Source organism: Myxine glutinosa, chromosome 14, assembly GCF_964187855.1.
Source record: "Myxine glutinosa chromosome 14, kmMyxGlut1.1, whole genome shotgun sequence".
NCBI lineage: Eukaryota > Metazoa > Chordata > Myxini > Myxiniformes > Myxinidae > Myxine > Myxine glutinosa.
Window position 1 is genome coordinate 35,760,496 of NC_136274.1, and position 15,991 is coordinate 35,776,486.

Below are 15,991 nucleotides of genomic sequence, written 5' to 3' on the forward strand. Positions count from 1 at the left end.
AAACGAGATATAGGGGGCGGGGCACAAGTCGAGATGAGGAGGCCGCACGAGACACCAAGCCGCACGAGGCGCGAACAAAGAAACGACTAATTACACACAAATTTGCAACAACTACAAAACCAAAACCAAATAGAAACACACAATAACACATACACAACAAAATACGCAGCGGAAATTTGACAAAGAAACGAACGGGAAAACACTCAAACTTTGATGCCGTGGAGAGATCGAAGCAAGCCCCGTCGCTCGAGGGACTCAAGGGACCGGATACTGCTACCGTCACCTGGACCGTCACCTGGACCACCTACACGTCACCTGGATACTGCTACCGTCACGTCACCTGGATTCAAAACCTTTCGGATACCTGCAGTCCATGTTGTCACTACTGCGCAATCATCGCACCTTTATATGTGTATGTGTGCTGAAATATGTTGTAATGTCTCGAGCTGAGTGAAGAGACAATCCGCGTGAAGGGATGACCTTGAGGGAGCTTATATAAACTGTGTCCATTCGGTGCGCGAGCGGGTGGCATTCTGTATCCCAGTGCTGTAGACTACTGATATTTAACAGGTACGTAAATCTTGCTTGCAGGAAACTAGAAAGAGATGTATGCTTTGATTGCTTTCTTTTTCGAACTAATAATCTGCATTCTTGTGTTGTATGAATGGGTAGAGAAATAGTTCAATAAAGCCTCATTTCTTGAAAGAGATCTGAGTTTGATTCACAACAGTATGCATGCATGTGTGCGACTCTTATAGGTGGCAGCACCGTTGGTAAACTGGTGATGCAAGCTGCAGCGGAGCACTTGACTCCGATAACACTGGAGCTGGGAGGGAAGAACCCCTGCTTCGTAGACCAAAACTGTGACTTGTACACTGCAGCTCGGCGTATCGCCTGGGGACGCTTCCTCAATGCGGGGCAGACATGCATCGCTCCTGACTTCGTGCTCTGCACAGATACCGTGTGCAAAGAGCTGGTGAAGGCCTTGCAAGATGCTGTACGGGACTTCTTTGGGGAAGATCCCCAAAAGTCTCCTGACTATGGGCGTATCATCAACGAGTGCCATTTTGCGCGCCTTGAGAGGCTCTTGTCTAAGGGCACAGTAGCTGTTGGAGGACGTTGTGACGCTGAAGACAAATACATTGGTACGTGACAATGGCTGTTTATTGTTTGTTGCTCAAGGCATGAGGGGTTGTGGTGCTCACAGTTTTTCAATAACTTAATGTTGATTGCACAATGGTGATCTTCAATTTTGTATGTTTAGCTAAATCGTGTAATCGCCAAACAAGGCATCTACATATTACACACTTATAAATAGCAGACAATCCACTCTTGCTTTTCTCCTCTGTTCTCCTCTTCGTAGTCCTGCCCCGAAGGGGATGCGAGACTATTGCAACGTGTGTGTGTGTGTGTGTGTGTGTGTGTGTGTGTGTGTGTGTGTGTGTGTGTGTGTGTGTGTGTGTGTGTGTGTGTGAAGTCTGTGTGTGTGTGTGTGTGTGTGTGAAGTCTGTGTGAAGTCTGTGTCCATGTATTCTCACTTTAAAATGTTTTTCTCTGCAACTGCTTGTCTGATTGATGCAAAACTTTAAAAATAGGAGAGAATCCCCATTGTGAATTTTTGTATTGACAACTCTGACGTCATTGGTCACATGGCATGGCAGTCACATTGGATTAAAGGAAAAAAGTTGGACATCTTTTTCTCTGAAACCGCTCAATGAAAAAAATTGAAACTGCGCATATGTCATCAACTCCCCATGGGATATATTGGGTGATAACATCATCGGTGAAGTGGTATCACAGCCATAATTTGTTGAATCGAAATCCTTATCGAAAAATGTGAAACTGTAAATATCTGATCTACGACTCGATACGACTGAAAATTTTAATTGATGACGTCACTGGTCACATGGTCTGGTGGTCATATTGGATTGAAAATAAAAACGTAAAAAAGTGTTCTTTTTCAGAACCACTTAACATATCGATGTACATAACTTCATACATATGATCAACTAGCCATGGGGAATATTGTTTGAATTTTTTTTTCATATTCATCTTCATTGATTCAATTTAGCCTTAATGTACACAAAAGTGGTCATTAAATATCCTAATAACCAATTAATAAAGAAACAGATAATGGCAATGTATGCGTACCTCTAGACCACCCTGCTAGCCCGTAAAAGTTCCTGATTGATACAATGAATTTACTAGGTACTTGTTTGCATAATTTTCAATAAAGCATGTCTTAATAATCATGTTACGTTTATGGGGTGAGGTAAGAGAATACTGTAGGAAAGGTAGGATTGCATAAGAATAGTATGGACCGTGTGACGTGTGGGAGCATTTCGATGTAATAAGTAGGGAAAATGTAGCTTAAGGTTGTGTTTAAATGTGCATCATACGGGGGGTGATGCCGTGTTAATTAGTAGTAGGGATTAAGGATAGTTTCCCCTGTTCGTAATACCCCCTGTGGCAATTCCTAACATTTATAGCATCAGCCGGCCAAGTGTGACATCGCCAGGCCAAGTTAATCACGCTCCAATGGACACGATAAGGCAAAGACCTGCCTAGGAGAGGCGGAGCTACAATGGTTCGATGGGTGGCGGACGGGACCGGCAGGCCACGCTCCCCCAGCCCTCCGGAGTAACATGGCCGGTTGACGTGGGCGGGGCGAGCGCGAAGCAAGGCTGGGAGGGAGAGAGTTCGAGAGAGATTCCAGAGAGCATTTGGAGTGTGTCCAGTGCTGCTGTGCTGGTGCTGCGGGACGTGGCCGTGCTTCCCTTTACCGAAGCGGAGGATTTTTATTATCACACCAAAGGATTGTGAACCAGTGGATGCAGGAGAGGAGAACGAGGGCTGTGTTCCCTGCTCACCTCGTTCCTGGGCACCCTCGGCGGGCACCCGCGGAGGATCCTTGCCATAGCACTTTTTTTTTAACCTCAGCATTTATTTTATTTATTTTCATTCCGCTCCTTGCTTTGCTGTAAATAATTATTGTTACATTTTCGTTGTGTTGTCATTGGTAGGTTCGGAATAAACCCGTGTGTCCATGAGAATAAACGCTTCGTCGTCCTTCGGTCGCACGCGTCAGAACCCCCATAATTGGATCGCTTCGGGGGTTAAAGCTTGTTCGGCTCATCCGTCCACGGCTCGGTAGTAACTGGCTGTGGACAAGACAATAACATCGTTGACTCGTCCTGCAAAAAGGACTAGTCAACGATGTTATTATTTCCATTGTATGTAATTCGATTTCCCCCCCCCCCCTCTCCCCTCCCCAATTGTTATTTGTATTTTATGCAATTTGATTTTTAAAAATTGATATTTGCTTTTTATATCTACTCTACTGTCATTCTTGTTATGTTTCTTTTTTTTTTCGTTTTTACTTGATCAACTGGTTTTCCCTTGTTCGGTACTTTGAGATTTCTTTGTATTTGTAAAGTGCTATATGAGTAAGATTTATTATTATTATTATTTAATGACAAGTAAAATGATTGCCTTTGCAAAGTCCCTTATCCTGAATGATCAATGTCTTTTCCTGACAACTTCATGCCCTTTATTGATACTTGTCCCACGTGGAACCGTCCTTGCAGCCCCGACTGTGCTCTTGGCTGAGGAGCAAGATCCGGCGATGCAGGAGGAAATTTTTGGACCAATCCTTCCAATCATAACCGTCCCAGACTTGGAATACGCCGTGAAATATATCAACCGTGGCCAAAAGCCACTTGCTCTCTATGCATTCACAAAAGACAGACAGGTCAGTGTGACTGTAACATGTACGCAAGGAGTTGTCAACCAAAAATGAGATCTGAAATTGTTTTGATTTACCCAGTGTATCAAAATCACTGGAATTATTTTAAGGAATTTCACGAATCACTTTTGACTTTGGCAAGTAGAGTGATTAGTTACCTTAAGTGAATTGCTTCTTGCAACAATGTCTGTTCCTGAATTTTAGCTGACCCTCATACTTACTCGTAACCATATATTATTCTGCTAACATTGTCTCTATGCCCATGTCTGCCTCTTCCCTTCCACTTCATTTTAACACATTGACCTTCCACTCTTTGAAGTTCTTCCATAAAATTCGACGTATGTGTGTAATAATATCACAGGAGGCCATTAGGCCCATCAATCCTGCACAGTCATTGGCAACATATGGATGTTTGTCTGCGCTCTATCCTTTTTAAATGCTGATTGTCAGGCATGGAAGCAGCACATACCATTTTTGAAGTCGTTGGTATAACATGACCGGGGTCGGGTTCCAACTCTCAAACTCAGAGCGGATGCTTTCACCATATTTGGTGATATCGACTCTGGTGATGTGTAGAAAACTTTTCTAGTAACTCAGAACTATCAGCTCGAATTTGCTGCAGCATCAGAGGCAATTGTCGTGAAACACCGCCCCTCGTGTTTGGCCTTTCGGAGTGATGCGGTGCTGCCCCTTGTGGTTGCAGAAAAGCTGCTCATGTCGTGTCATGTTTTTCTTTTCTTTTCCAGGTGATGAACACATTACTCAGGGAAACATCCAGCGGAACATTTTGTGGGAACGATTGTGTTATGCAGACCTCACTCATCACCTTACCTTTTGGTGGTGTTGGTAGGTTTTTACTCCTTTGCAGTTTTCTTTGCAAACTTTTATTGGTTTGCCGATTAGTCCAGAACTTAATGGGGCACAAGGAACTGAGGGTACAGTCAATATTACACAGTAGATTTGATCTATACCTGTCACGACCAAAATCGCTGTCGGTTGTTACTTTCCTCCTTCATTAAGGAAGAATAAGTGATTGTTGTAGCTATATGGGACATTAGGTGGTACTCTGTGGTACTGCTGCACTCCGTTAGTGCCACGTTAATGGAAAAAAACAAAAACTCGGGTTTATTGAAAACAATCGCAACGTGTCTGGTAATACGAGTATAAAGCCATGACTATGAATGAAATGAATGAATGAATGAATGATCGTTTTAAGGCCATTTTCCCCGCTAAAGCGGGGGTTAGCCTTGCGGGCCCCATGACAATCATGGTTCCCTGTTTGAGGCATTTTTTTTTTATGGCCGGATGCCCTTCCTGACGCCAACCCTTGGTCGCCTCTTACGATGCACAGGGATACGGTGTGCCTATTCTAAATCGGGGTACACACCGGGATCATTCATCCCAGCAAGCTGGTACTCAATTTGCCGACCTCGGAAGGATGACAGGCTGAGTCAACCTCCTGGTGTTAACTGTTAATTCAGCGATCAACTGGGATTCGAACCCAGGATCCTCGGATCCCAAGCCGGCACCCTAACCGCTAAGCCAACACCAGGCTATAAAGCCATGAATATATATAAAGCCATAGGACGGGTACTCCACTAGTAACATCAATTACAAGATGATTAGTCTTCTATATAAAGCCATGAATATATAGAAGACTAATCATCTTGTGATTGATGTTACTAGTGGAGTACCCGTCCTATGGGCGATCTTTTTCCAAGCGTGCAACATGTTCTTCTGACACATCTCTTTATTTGGGCAGTGTATAGGCAACAGACCGCTGCCTTGATCGCTCCCGAAAAAAATATACACTCGGGTTACGTATACGAAGCAAAAACATGCGTACTGCGTATGTGCACATATAATACATCGTGGTTATATACTTATATAGCTTAGATAATTTCAATTTTACCACCACTCTTCCCAAAGGAAGAAAATTCCAAGATGGGCGAAACTTTTTTTTTCAAAACTTGATGGAATCAAACAAAACTTGCACAGGCACAACTTCAGGGTGTCCTCATTAATTCCTGAAAGTTTCAGCTTCCTAAGTCAAATCCTCTCGGGCATTGAAGAGGATGGGCAAGTTGATTTGACAGGTGGGAAAAGAATAGGAACAAATAAGTGTAGGTGAACAGTGATCCTGGATTTAGGGAGACTAGCAACGGTACCTGCCCTATGGGCGGGGCTTCAATTGGGAGACCCCAATGAAAAGGCAAAATATCAGAAATTGAAGGGTTTTTTTTATTTTAAACGATTCATATAAACATCCGTTAAATAATATCACACGCAAATCATCAAAATCTAAACAGTATTTGTAGAATTTCAATAAAAGCCACATCACTGTTCATATCGGTAATTCTAATTCCATCGTGTTTGGAAAAACTGGAAAATTGGAAAAATTGGCAATTGGAAAAAAATTGGAAAAACAATATAGCCTATTTTACTCCAGGGGTTCCCAGGATTACCCACCCAAAATTTCGATGCGATCGGTTCAGCCGTTTTTGCGGTACCTGGGAACAGACAGACAGACGGACATTTGGTGAATTATAGTAAGATTCACCAGAAGGTGGATCGTGTTTGGGAGGTACGGACAAAGCACGGGAAGAGCAGAGGGTACAAGACCAGAAAGGAGGCGTCTGGATAAGGATAAGGACACATGAACCGAGTACAAAAGTATTCACAGCATGGAGGACGCAAGATGCAGTATGTTACGTTAACGGATCGACATTAACAGTTAAGAAAAACTATTAAACAAGACAATTCCTGAAGAGGTGTCCTCAAGCTTTTGAATATACATTTTCTCAAAGCTGGGAAGATCACATGCACTGTTCACGAAAGAACCTGGAAATGGAACTTCTAATTGGAACAACAGTTGACATTTAGGTAAATAATGCAGAGATTGACTAAGGGAGAAGATTGATTGGTGTGCAGATGAGTTTGATGGGGAGATTGGTGAAATTCCGGCTGAGATGGGCTGGACACTTGGTGCGGATGGGGGACGAGAGAATGGATAGGTTGAGGATAGGTTGAGAACGGATAGGTTGAGGGAACAAGGTGGGAGGAAAAGAGTTACACTGCGGTTGAGATGGGCGGATTGTGTGAAGAGGGATATTCAGTGAGGTGGTGGATGTTTGGAGGGTGTTGAGAGTTGACAGAGGGGAGTGGAGGAGGATCTTGGTCAAGGCAGGGCAGGAGCTTAGTGCCATCAGACCTCACCCATTATAAAGGGAAAAGTAGGAGAACAACAAAAAAAATACATACACTGCTAACGGATGTGTGTATAATTACTAACTTTGGTATAATGTTACAGATGTGAAGCTTCAAGTCAAGTAAACATATTTGATTTGATAAGACAATGGATACAACACATGCGGCATGATGGGCGATGCCTCAATTTTGTGTGAAACGTGTTCTTTTTCAGGAAAGAGTGGCATGGGGACTTACCACGGGCGATACAGCTTCGAAACATTCTCACACAAGCGAGCCTGCATGGTTAGGAGTGCAGGCCTTGACCAAGTGAACATCATTCGTTACCCGCCGTACTCCCAGCAAAAGCTGGATTGGGTACTTTGGGCAACTCGTAAGAAGCGTTACTCCAATTGCACCATTCAGTGAGGGCACACACATTCACCATGATTCCACAAAACCTATATCGGACGCCAATTAATGTTTAATATAATCATACGAAAGGAGCTGTCGTGCGATTATACGAAGAGAAAACTGATTTAGAATAACCAGAAACATTTGAAAGTCACAGCCATGGACACGACACTACAAGCATGTCTTCATTGCAATATGTCGGCACATTGTTATAAAACATTTGTACAATTTTGTGTTTTGGAAACAATGTTTGTCCAACGTGGCATTTCGAGGTTTTGGTATCCGTTCACAAGACGATTGAATTTATTGAAAGAAGTTTAGTTGTCGATGTTGTAATTGTCTTGGTGCGGCCAAAATAAATTTCTTCATGGCATTATTTGTTGTAATTGTAAAAGAAAAATTTAAAAAAATCTTTTATTACTTTCTTTTACGACATTCTGCATACAAAATAGTAATAAAATGAATAATTGGGATGGAGCGGTATACAATAATCGATTGATTTTATCGATTAATTTAAATAAATAAATAATAATCGTAAAATAATTAATTTCTTCATCAATTGCCCCAACGAAGTTTACCCAGGAGAGGTTACTGGAAGGAAGAGCATGTTCATCCTGGAGTTGCTGGGAGGGTCGGAGGACTAAGAGCAGAAGGAGCAATGTCAGATAATAGAAACAGAGAGGCCACCGACCAGCCTGTGATGCGAGAGCAACAGGCCTTGTGCTTCGGCCTCATCACGGGGGATTCTAATAATGTTAAAGCTAATTAGATTCCACAGTGTCCAGGAGTGACAGATGTGATGCTGGGGTACCAGCCCATAGCGGGGCGCAGTATTCGATTCAGCCACACACAAAGGTATGTGGGCACGCTTATAGGCTGTGAGTTGCTTTCATTTTCCAAGGAAAGGATGATTTTCCATGAATCTCCAGCATTCTTTAATTACACTGCTAAATAACTACCTAAGTGGTCATGAACCAGTGCAACCTGATCATGGGTGTTTTCTGGAAGACATCATTTCCTTACTGGATGGCCGTTCGCTCCCAAAGGGAGCTCATTCGACCTTTGTTAGGTATTGTTTTTAGTCCTACAAGGTGTCACAGTCATCCTCCCCACTGGCCAGCCAGTGAGGGGTGTCGGTTTAGTCATCAACAACCCGACCATGCAGCAAGTAGCCCTGGGTTACATGTTACCAATGGCAGTGCACTGAGACTGACCTGACTGAGGTTTGGGGCAAAGTTGAAGCGATTTTCCTGGAGGACCCACACTTTCAGGTAAAGTACAACTGAATGTACTATATAAGAGAGCTGTTGGTCTGTCTGTCTGTCTGTGTCGCCACATTTCTCAGATAGTCAGGTTCACTATGTTAACAAATATAATTTCGTTAAAAATTTTGGTAGATTAGCAAAACTATACATTTTTGGAATATTCAGAGCATGAGGAATCCAAAAATTAATGTTTACATTTGCGTAGACACCTTTGCGAAAATGACACTCAGGACAGTGATGAAGATAGTCAGGTTCACTATGTTAACAAATATAATTTCTTTCAAAATTTTGGGATTAGCAAACCTGTACATTTTTGGAATCTTCAGAGCATGGAGAATCTGAAAATCAATGTTGGCATTTGCACAGACACCTGCATGGCCGCCATTTTGGATTTTGAAAATGGCCGCCATAAAATACATATTTTGCGCGATCTCGGCTTCTAGTCAACCTAGAGACTAGAGAATTAAATATGCTAATCCTATGTTTTCTGGGTCAATGAATCCATTTAAGGCTTCAAAATAGTGCTCAGGATTATAGAAAAGCAACAAAGGTAATTGAAAACCATTGTCTTTATATTTGTGATATAACTGTATTACATAATACATGATATTGCAAGTCCTTTGAAGTTATAGGTTGTTATAGGAAGTTATAGGTAGTATCAGATTGAACTATAAGTCCTATACACAGGATCTACGAGGTCTATACCGTTCAGGAATATGCTTTTACAGATCTTCATCACTGTCCTGAGTGTCATTTTCGCAAAGGTGTCTATGCAAATGTAAACATTAATTTTTGGATTCCTCATGCTCTGAATATTCCAAAAATGTATAGTTTTGCTTATCTACCAAAATTTTGAACGAAAAAACATAGTGAACCTGACTAAGAGATGGCTGAACGGATCATCGTCAAACTTTTAGAGGTTCATCAGTGAGTGCTTGGGAGTGTTCTAGGCAAGAAAAAAAAAAAGTGAAAAAAAAAAAAGGTTCGTTTTTTTGGATTAAAAAAAATAATCGCTCGATTGTGCACAAGCTTTTTAAAATTAACGACAGTTATATACAAGTACACATTCGCATAAATAAATACAAAACAATCACCAGACATTTGAACACAAATAAATCAAACAATTCTGGAAGTGTACGATGTTGGTAGTATGGCTTCTTCTTCTTCCTGATCGGCATCACACTTAACTCAGAAACGTGATTAACGGCACATTCACCCACCAGCATATATTCAACAAAAAGGTAAAATGATGATTTGACATTTGTGATGGATTCTCATTTGGATGTAATTGCATTTCCATTATATTTTCCCTCATTTCAAATATGTTAATGTTGTGGCGGGCACAGGGGCAATAATTCCGTGCACCAGTGGGTGGCGTGAGCGTCCAGGCGGGGGGCGAAAGCACATGCCCCGCCTTTCGACCGATCGGCCACGCCCGGGGACTAGGCGTGGCCTCGGCACATATATGCGGGCTCTAAGTTCGAGCCCGCCCAGTGCTGAAGTACGACCTTTGGAATAAAGACTCTTTGTTGTACAAACGCGTTGTGGCCTACCTCTCTGGCAATCGAGTCGTGTGTGTGCAGCACCACAATGTTCCTTTTCGCTTGAGCAACGCTGGGTACTCCAGCTATAAACACTTATATACTTTACTCAGTACTCCAGCTATAAACACATATACTTTACTAGGTGTACAAATACAAATACAACTTTGGCTGGGGGGGTAACATCGGCTATGTGGCTGTGGCCTCATGCAGGGGTGTGGGGGAGAGGGGCGTCAATTATCTATGTAAATGTGTACCTTGTAGCGCCACATGGTGATGGTGGCAGAGGGTATTACAATTTCTTTCTTTTTTTTACCTGGGCAACACACTCTTTGCTCCGGTAATTTTTTTCTCCTTCTCATCCCCCTTCCCCCAAAACGGAGGGGCCTGTCAAAGCCACCCCCTCCCAAAAGACAATCCTGAGTTTCCAACTTATTGCTAAATTGATAGCTCAGATGGATGCACATAATATGCACCCATAATATAAACCACGGTGCCAATGAAAAAAAATATGGGATAAAAAGTTTCTCCAAACTGTCCCTATTTCTTGATTATTATTTTCTTGTATTAGTGACTGTCCCGATTCACCCGTAAAACGGGGTGAATAGGGACAGCCATAAAAATCCTATTTATTCCTATTTAACCCATATATGGGGTTAATAGGGACCATAAGTTGCTTTTTTTTAAAACAAGAGAACACTTTCAACCCAAATATCAACAAATCAGTATGGTTATCAATTTTCAGCGAAAAAAGTTTCCGAACTTTTTTTCAGTTTGTGCCCTTATTCACCTTGCTGTCCCTATTCACCCCATTTTACGGTATTTTATTTCTGTACAATTGGTAAAAGTTACAAGAAACTTGTCGCAATTGTATATGTACATGGGGGATGTTTCCCCCCAAAACCATATTATATCGAGGAAGATGCAGTTTATTTGTTTATTTATTTATTCCATGTACTGTATGATAAAATACTCAATAGCATGCAAATTGAGTTACAAATAACATTATTAACCCGACATACATTTCCAATTGCTTATCAAAATGAGCCAAATACTAACTGCCAGCTTTGTAAATGCATTAAAACCCGGGAGTAGTTCTCAAGACTTGTTGCCCTCCTCGTTTCTTCCCCGCAGCGTGTCAACTAATGTCTGGAATCGATTTCCTATGAGACGCGGAGCATCAGATGGGTCGTAGTCCTCTTTGAAGGCCTTTGACGTAGCTTCACTGACCAGTAAAATACCTAAGTCGAAAAGCAGGATTGCAAATGAGAACATGAAGAGCAAATAAAGAGAAGCTGCCATGTTGCCTCCGTGGGAATGCAAATCTCGGAAGTCTGACTTCCCTAAGAGTGCCGCCATAGTCGAGGTGAGGCTGTTACTGAATGTGTTGTACCTTTGGAACCAGTGGCCAAAAATGGCCCAGAATAAAAGGGAATAACCAACAAGAACAAAGAGAAAAATGAGAGAGAATGAACGCATAATTTCACCACAAAGCACTACGGATTTCACCATAGGCCTTAACCAGTGGGTCATCCCGAGTAGGCCGAAGATCTTAAAAGACGTGAGGAAGACCAAGATGGCATTGAAGTCGGTGCATTGCCTGCTGAGGATAATGAAGTTCAACATCTCAGGGGTCCCTGTAAAGGTAAAAAGCACAACCGTTGCTCCACAAGTCAAAGCACCAAGTTTATCTCACTTTGCCCATGTTTAAACTCACGTTGCCAAACTTTGAAAAGAGCAGATCAAATGAGATAATTTAATTGGACTTTAAGCCAAACAAAGCGGCATTGTCTCTTTCTGGCTGTTTTAAAGAGGATAGCCGAGAGGTATGCACATTCACCTGTGAGGGGTTTCTAGCCTAGGTTTGAGTCTTTACCCAGGTATAAAGCGGTTTAAAGGCATATAAATAAATTAATTCCAGGTTTTACCACCATTTTCCCCAGTGTCTATTACATAACTCTACCTAACACATTACATTAGTTATTCGTGCTTGTTGTTTGTGTCCTTTATAACGTCCTTAAAAACAGGAAGTTTCCTGTTTGGAATGATTTTCAATTTTGTTTAACTGCCAGACAGACAGACAGAGTAAAAATATTATCTCGCTCCTCTGCATGTGCGATCCGGATGGATTCAGAGCCAAATTATGGTTAAATGTCAAACATGCCTTCCCATTCATGTTCCGATTCTTGTTCAAAATAAAACATTCAATTCAAATAAGTTGTTCCTCGATCATAAACTGACGATCATAAATTGATCAGATGGACACGGACAGACATGAAGCGATTGCTTAACTCTTTGAGTACGGATGACGTCCAGTGCCGCGACCCGCGAAAAAGTTTTGTGTACGGATGACGTCACTACACGTCATCGACTATATCTACAAATAGATCGTCAGTGCGTGGTTGCATTCCCGTACCAAAATGCCAAATTAATCCCGTATCGGGGGTATTTTTATTTAAAAAAAATCCCGTACTCAAAGGGTTAAGCCCGCTTTTCCCTTCATGTGTGCGGTTAGGGTTACTAGCGTTAGGATGATTAAATGCTAAAGGCTGACATACATGAAGGTGATTTATCCATGTATGTCATTCCCATGCAAGTCGTCTTATTGTCACAGGAGGCTTTGCCTGAAGGTTTCCCAGAATTGACGTCACACAGCTGAGTATGTCACTTTTGTGTGAATATTGATTCCGCAATCGGAACTCAGCAGAACATGTGTAACTTTCCAAGCAAATTGTCGATGACTTACTTACCAAGGAGCTGTTGACTTAGATTAGAGATATTCATCATGGCTGTGCTTCTCACAATATCCACAGGGAATTTCAGCTTATTTGAGTTGGATGGTTTTGTCAAGTTGACCACTTATCGATTATCAAAAAAAAGAATGGATTTGATGCACATTGTTTTGCCATGCAAATACTATCTTAAATAATGGATTAAGTTAAGACAGATTTCCTTACATGGACTGTTCCTGATTGTAGATAAGCTGCGGTTGCCAGACGTGTTCTTCAGGTAGAAAATTGTGATTGTTCCGAGGCCGAGGGCAAACAGAACAAGCTCTGCCCACGTAGAGACGTGGCACAGGTACTTGCCACGGAATCGAGCAGCTTTTGTGGCCATGGAAGCCACCATGTAGAGCAGAAGCAATATGAAGGCACCGTACGCTATATTGGTCACGAGATACACTGCAAAGTTCAGCTCGTACAGGCGGAAGATGTGAATCTTGTATGATAATGCCATATAACCTGCATGGAGAAGAAAATGCTTTTGTACAAAGGAAGTCTGATGAATGTCGCAGAGAAGTTTGTTTGAAAGTGAAATCGTACGTATGTGGCCGCTTTTAGATCATACATACATGAATATGTAGTAATCCCAACAATATCGGATGGGACAGCACAACAAAACTTTCAGGGAACCCTCGGAACCTGTCCGTGTGTGTATTTTGTTCATCAACATTGCAATGAACGATGCTCTTTATAACTATGATTTTTGGGGGAATTCTGCATTACCAGCTTTGATGCAATACTACTATGAGGGCCCTAGATTCTACCGCATTCATTCTAAAGTTATGATAATCCTTAATAGAATTCACGGACCGGTGTTTGTTTGTCACGCTACTCTTCCTACAGTTCTGAAGCGTTTACATCCAGACTTGCTACATCGGATCAGAATGACCCCCTATTAGTGTATCGGAATGTTTTTAAATTTGCAGGTGGTCTTGGGGGATGCGTGGGGGGAGGAGGAGGGACACTATTTCTCTATGTAAATGTTATTGTGTTGCGCCGCCTCCAGGTGAAAGATGGTATTACAAGTCCCCACCTTTTGCAGTACAGTTTTCCTGCCCCAACGTTTTCCAGGGCAGTGAGAACTGAGGTGTTTGGAATTATAAGCAGTCGGCATGTTTTTGCTACATGCACTTAACCGGGGTTTTTTTTTTTTTTTTTTTCGTGAGCAATTGAGGCAGCTGTCAGTTGCCTATACACCGCCCAAATAAAAGTGCGTCAGAAGAACGTGTTGCATGCTTGGAACAAGACCGCCCGTAGAGCAGGTACTTGGCTAGTAACTATAATACTACTAGTACCCGACTGCAAAGCCGCAATGAGCCGGCGAAGCCAAAGCCTCTTGCCACTATTTTACCCATCACTATGGCATCAGTAGGCTAGGTAGTTGGTAGTAGGTAGGTGTAGTAGGTACCGTACCTAGTTCAAAATGACACCATTTGCATTCTGGATGAGATTAAAATTTATAAAACTTCCTTCTTGATTAATTCGGTGAATTCCGTCTCAACTTCGGATATTTCCGGCCGTGAAAAACTATCCCCTACGGCCGCGAGATTTCTAAAAAATAATTCTTCGTCAATTTTAGAATATTTGACGCCGTTTTCAGCGTCCGAAATGTGGTAAAAAGCTTTTTTGAAATATTTTTTCAAATGCTCGAATCTCATTGGTTCCAGTAATTGGTGACGATTTTCGTTGAAGATAACCAGGGCCCGTGTGGGCCCGGGGAACGAGGTTGGTCTTAAAGCATTTTAATTACAAATTAGAGGTGCATAAGATTGTGAATCAAACAAAGACGGGTGAAACAAACTCCTATTGAACTTTTTCACAATTTTTTTATGCATACTTCCGCATCTGGTCGATGTCGGCCTCCATTGAGTGATTTGGTATTTGAAATATTTTTTCAAATGCTCGAATCTCATTGGTTCCGGTGTTTGGTGACGATTTTCGTTGAAGATAACCAGGCCCGTGCGGGCCGAGGTTGGTCTTAAAATATTTTAATTACAAATTAGAGGTGCATAAGATTGTGAATCAAAAAAAGACAGGTGAAACAAACTCCTATTGAACTTTTTTCAATTTGTTATGCATACTTCCGCATCCGCAAGATGGCGGCCTCCATTGAGCGATTTGGTGCGTCAAAGCTTCGAAATTCTCAAGGGATCCAGAAAAATCTGGCATTTCAACATAATACGTACGCGTTCATTCACAACACCGGCTTCGCCGGCTATGAGTTCCCTTTCAAGGAATTTTGATGCAGGAGGAGGGCATTAGGCCCAAAGCCTGCGATATTATTACCAACGTATGGTTGTTTGTCCATGCTATATCCTCTAAAATTAGGATAGAGCACAGACAAACAACCATACGTTGGTAATAATATCTAAATGCTGAACATCAAACAATAAAGTAGCATGCACCATTTTAAAAAGTATTTTGTGTGACTCGGCCAGCGTTTGAACCACTGACTTCCCAGAGAATTAAGGTGGGACACTCTAACCATTACTCCAACGTTTTTGAGTTTCATCTCATTTATCCTGTACGTGCCCTTCTTCCTCCGACACATCGAAGCTCGGTATAATTGCGATCAAGCATTTCACGTTATCAGCTTTATAGTCAAACCTTACAAGGCATAACCTGGGTTATTCCGCAAGGCTTTCAATAACTGTCCATAATTCAGAGAAACCAGAGCAATCAATGTTGTCCAAAATGTGGATTAAGCTCTGATTTTTAACTTTGAGACCAGCTGGTGTCTGATTAGGACAATCTTTGCTGTTACAGTATCTCTCGTGATCTCGGGGCCCCATGCAATTGCGTGGGTTGGTGTAGAACTTCTCCCCAGGTGGTCTAAGGTACTTGGCAAGTTTATCCATGAACCTCCTTCGCCCACACTTTGGAAAAACCACAATATTTTTTATTTATTTATTTAAATAATGCAAATAGATATTTCCACTTTTTTATTTTGACACCCTTGGGATATCTCTGGGCATGCCATATTGTCTCATCCACATTCCCCCAATGAAACCATCATTTTGACGGATAAAATTGGTTTGGTGTTGATGTGGCATAGGA

General features: G+C 41.9%; 2 protein-coding genes across 4 annotated transcripts in view; one reads left to right on the forward strand and one right to left on the reverse strand.

The window, feature by feature from the left end:
* Nucleotides 1-7,718, forward strand: part of ALDH3B1 (aldehyde dehydrogenase 3 family member B1) — a 59,129-nt gene extending 51,411 nt beyond the window's left edge. For all 3 annotated transcript variants that reach the window (XM_068135562.2, XM_068135561.2, XM_068135560.2), the window contains exons 7-10: nt 759-1,145; nt 3,588-3,751; nt 4,492-4,591; nt 7,167-7,718. In XM_068135562.2, the coding sequence (XP_067991663.2) occupies nt 759-1,145; nt 3,588-3,751; nt 4,492-4,591; nt 7,167-7,360 (845 nt within the window). In that variant the 3' untranslated portion in view covers nt 7,361-7,718. The remainder of the gene's footprint in view (nt 1-758; nt 1,146-3,587; nt 3,752-4,491; nt 4,592-7,166) is intronic.
* Nucleotides 7,719-11,079: 3,361 nt separating this feature from the next.
* The window catches only part of LOC137439622 (polycystin family receptor for egg jelly-like), a 100,226-nt gene continuing 95,314 nt past the window's right edge, over nt 11,080-15,991 (reverse strand). The window contains exons 23-24 of the mRNA XM_068135554.2: nt 13,109-13,393; nt 11,080-11,788 (exon numbers count right to left, since the gene is read on the reverse strand). Coding sequence (XP_067991655.2) covers nt 11,250-11,788; nt 13,109-13,393 — 824 coding nt within the window. The 3' untranslated portion in view covers nt 11,080-11,249. The remainder of the gene's footprint in view (nt 11,789-13,108; nt 13,394-15,991) is intronic.